This window comes from Durio zibethinus, chromosome 7, assembly GCF_047325235.1.
Source record: "Durio zibethinus cultivar Kanyao isolate XHJ-2024 chromosome 7, ASM4732523v1, whole genome shotgun sequence".
In the NCBI taxonomy this organism is placed as follows: Eukaryota; Viridiplantae; Streptophyta; class Magnoliopsida; order Malvales; family Malvaceae; genus Durio; species Durio zibethinus.
Window position 1 is genome coordinate 24,273,355 of NC_143168.1, and position 4,027 is coordinate 24,277,381.

Consider the following 4,027-nt stretch of genomic DNA (forward strand, 5'->3'; position numbering starts at 1 on the left):
ATTTTATTGGTTGTTTATGTCAAGTTAATAAGTTAAGTAACGGTTTTAGTTCAAAATAATAAAATGGATAATAGAATTAAAAATTAAATATCAATTAATAATTTCATTTTTTTAAGTACCAACCAACAAAAAATATATAATACATAGGTTAATTTTATATTTAACCTTAATTTTTAATTGTATCTTATATGACCAGGAGTTGCGTCGGCAGGTTTAGTTAGCAACTTGGATTTATGCCAAAGTCAACAAGATGGTTTCATGCTGTATTTTAGTACTACATCAGACATAATATAATGACAGAAATGACTACTTCCACGACAAAACTATGTGTTGATGTAAGCATAGGGATAGGGAATTCGATGGGTAGACATGGATAGTGGTTGAAGAACAATTCATCAGAAATTTAGAAGGAAAAAAAAATCGAAGCGGACTTGGTAAATCTTTCTTTGCTTCTTGAAATCAGAAATTATAGACTTGTTCAAAGACTCCAATTAATCTATAAATAGGCATGTTCTCAGGCAAAGTTTCTTATCCCTTCCAAAGCAATCAAACTTACAAGATTTTAAGCTAGAAACAACATTATCACAATGAAAGGTGCTCATTTCCTCCTAGCAATTTCTCTCTTGGCTCTAGCTTCCTCATTTGCCTATGCATCTGATCCTAGCCCTCTCCAGGATTTCTGCGTCGCCATCAATGACACCAAGGATGGTGGTATGTTCTATTTTTCTCTGTTATTCTTAAACTTACTTCAAATATGTGCCTAAAACAAAGCAACTCAGCAGGAAGCAAAATTCCTGGGCAACAAAACTATCTAAAACAATTTACAAGCTTTGCATGGAATAATGAAAATAACATATTTTTTCTCTTCATATATGCAGTGTTTGTTAATGGGAAGTTCTGCAAGGATCCAAAGCTTGCCAAAGCAGAAGACTTCTTCTTTTCAGGGCTCAACATCCCAAGAAACACATCAAATCCTGTGGGATCAACTGTGACTCCAGTCAATGTTGCCCAGATACTAGGACTTAACACTCTTGGAGTCTCATTGGCTCGACTTGACTTTGCACCCGATGGTGGCCTAAACCCCCCTCACACTCACCCTCGTGCCACGGAAATTCTAGTCGTTGTGGAGGGCACACTCTACGTTGGCTTTGTTACATCCAACCCAGATAATCGTCTAATCACCAAGGTCCTATACCCTGGAGATGTGTTTGTTTTCCCTGTTGGCCTCATTCACTTCCAGTTCAATGTGGGGAAAACCAGCGCCGTTGCCTTTGCTGGTTTTAGCAGCCAGAATCCTGGTGTCATTACAATAGCCAATGCAGTGTTTGGATCAAACCCACCCATTAATCCTGATGTTCTTGTCAAGGCCTTCCAATTGGACAAGAATGTGGTGAAAAATCTTCAGTCCAAATTCTGGTGGCCTAACAATTAAGGAAAGCATTTATTTAATCATACTTGAATTGATGTTGTAATTTGTTCAGGATAATGTTTGCCTAATTATAGTAACGATTTATATTTTGCAAAAGAAAAAAAAAATGCATATGTACCCATGCTCATGTGAGCCTCTTTGTCAAGTGTTGGACATTGATATTATTACTTATTATTATATTACTTTTACTAAATGATTTGTTTTTCAAATTTTTAGTATATTTAAAGTTTTTCGAGTGCAAAATAATTAAAAATTAAAGATTGAAATGACAATAAAAAGAAAATTAATTGTAATAAATATTTGAAATTATTGGATGCCGTTGTCTTAAATAGTTGAAAACTTTGACTTTTTTTATACAAAATATATGGTGGTGTTTTTTTTTTATTTAAGTCAAATAGTCATTTTCAGAAGTAATGTTACTTGTCTCTCTTCTTTTATGACGTCACAAAAATATATTTGTATGAATTTAACGAGATCTACTAATTATTCATACATGGAGTAAAGCTTTTTGGAGCAACTCATATAAGCCAACTATTGAATCCAATGACATTCATGGATTGGTCAATCAATTTATAAATAAAATTTTTTTATTTGAACCAATAAATTATTTGAATATTAGGAGAAAAAAAAAGTAAAATGACAGTGGAGTCTAGTTGGTTTTTGGGTTGAGATAATTGAGGTTCTTCATTTTTTTAGGTTAAAGAGAAGTTAGAGAATTTCATTTTAGAGAGAGAAAAATATAAAAATGAGGTTTTAAAGAATTTTTTTTAGCTTGTATATTTCTTACCAAAGGGTGAGTTTGGAATGTATCATAGTCATTATTTAAATCACGAAATAACACCCGCAACGCATGCCACAAAGCCATTATTTGAATCCTTATTAACAAATAAGTAGAGCATATTATTTCATTACACTTGAATTGAAGTTGTAATTTGGTTGAGACTTGAGATACTGTTTGACGTACACTTTCCCATTTTATAACAACAATTCATATTGGAAAAGAAAAAAAAAAATTAAAGTGAAGGGTAATTTGCTTTATGTACCAATACAAGAATATTGCTATGCAAACTTTTCTGTTAAGTACTGACTCTTATATCTTTCTTTTTTTTTATGTATTCTCTTCATTTGACACATAATCTCTTATGACTAATTTGGATTTGATTGTTCTTAATACTTTTAAAAAACATTGATAAATTATAATTTTTTAATTCAAAAAATAAAGTAAAAATTAATATAAAATATCTCTTAGATGTTCAATAAAGGGAAATAGTTATAATTTTGTAATGGGTCAAAAAAAATGAATGAAAAAATGTCTAAAAGGATAATAGCATTTTCCTTTAATTTTTGGAAGGGCAAGAAAAATCTTATATTCCCCATATAAAAGGTTAATGATCTTGAATTATGGGTTTGAGGAAAAAAAAGCAAAGTCATTAAAGCAATATTTGCTTTCTTATGAGTCACCTTAATGGTTAACACAAAGTTCATTTATATATCATAACAAGAAGCATTGTTTATGCATGTCTCCTTCACACTTGCAAAATCAATGTTCTGCAACTATTTATAATTGGATGGATTTTTTTTTTTTTGGTACCATTCTAATAATTAATATATATACCTACATATTATTTGCCAATTTTTTTATGCAATTCTAAATTTATTTATTCCGTATCTAAAAGTTTTGTTGGAAAATAAATAAATAAATATATATAAAGTGTTTATTTTTAATACATTGATAATGAATTAAATAATTTCTTTGTATACATATAAATCCGCATGGACATATATCTTCTGTTGGGGGAAGAATTTACGAACCTAACCACTTTGATTTCTTCAATATTTATTGACCTATCTTTTACATATAAAATTAAAAGTGCACATTAATAAATTTTCTATAATGACCGGATTTTATTATGACTTGGTTCAGTCAATACCGTGTTCTATAAGGACTCAATTTTGGACAATGTTGCATAACCCTGCTTCAAACACTAATCCTTTTACATGAGAGATGCCTTCCTGTTGTTGCAACATGTATTATATCAAATAATTTACTCAAAGCAGTTAGTTTCAGAGCTTCAACGTGGTTCCAAACTCATCATTCATGACTCATGAGAATTCTTGAATCAATTTTCTTCATTTTTTAACAACCAAAATATTTTTTGGGTAAAGAAAAATGCTTCTTTTCCCCACATCTTTTTGCATACAATCGTAATTTAACCAGTTTCCTTTCCCCCGTGCTTGCCCATAGCTCTTCTAGAACAAATTCATGAATAAACCCGTGTAAAGTAGAAACTACAGGCATCTTGGAATGGAGATTAATTTCATATTAGGAACCTAATATCAGTACCAAACTTGTCTTAAACAATTTCTGGTGACCATTTAAAAGAAAGGGAGGAAACGGTCTTAGAAGTAGCAGTCTTATGTACCTTTACTTGCCACGGGAAAGATTTGTCGTGCTTTATCTGGATTGTTGGTGGCTTACTGTCAATATTGTCACCTACCAATCTTTTAACAACTTTTCTTTATTTTTCTTTGATCAAGTAGTGCAAGAAATCTGACGATTTTCTTTTACCAATGTGCTTTGCGGATTAGTTCATTGAA

At 31.1% G+C, this 4,027-nt stretch overlaps 1 protein-coding gene across 1 annotated transcript; it reads left to right on the forward strand.

Moving 5' to 3' along the window:
- Positions 1 to 439: 439 nt before the first annotated feature.
- Positions 440 to 1,622, forward strand: LOC111277845 (germin-like protein subfamily 1 member 13). The gene is made up of 2 exons (XM_022864273.2): positions 440 to 711; positions 879 to 1,622. Exons 1-2 carry the CDS (start codon positions 588 to 590, stop codon positions 1,430 to 1,432), a joined length of 678 nt encoding a protein of 225 aa, XP_022720008.1. The 5' UTR covers positions 440 to 587; the 3' UTR covers positions 1,433 to 1,622.
- Positions 1,623 to 4,027: the final 2,405 nt, after the last annotated feature.

What these genes read in the sequence shown, in the direction of transcription:
- LOC111277845 (XM_022864273.2), top strand. Translation starts at nt 588, where the DNA reads ATGAAAGGTGCTCATTTCCTCCTAGCAATTTCTCTCTTGGCTCTAGCT. An exon ending in CAATGACACCAAGGATGGTG is followed by an intron (nt 712 to 878) that starts GTATGTTCTATT and finishes TCATATATGCAG; the next exon opens with TGTTTGTTAATGGGAAGTTC.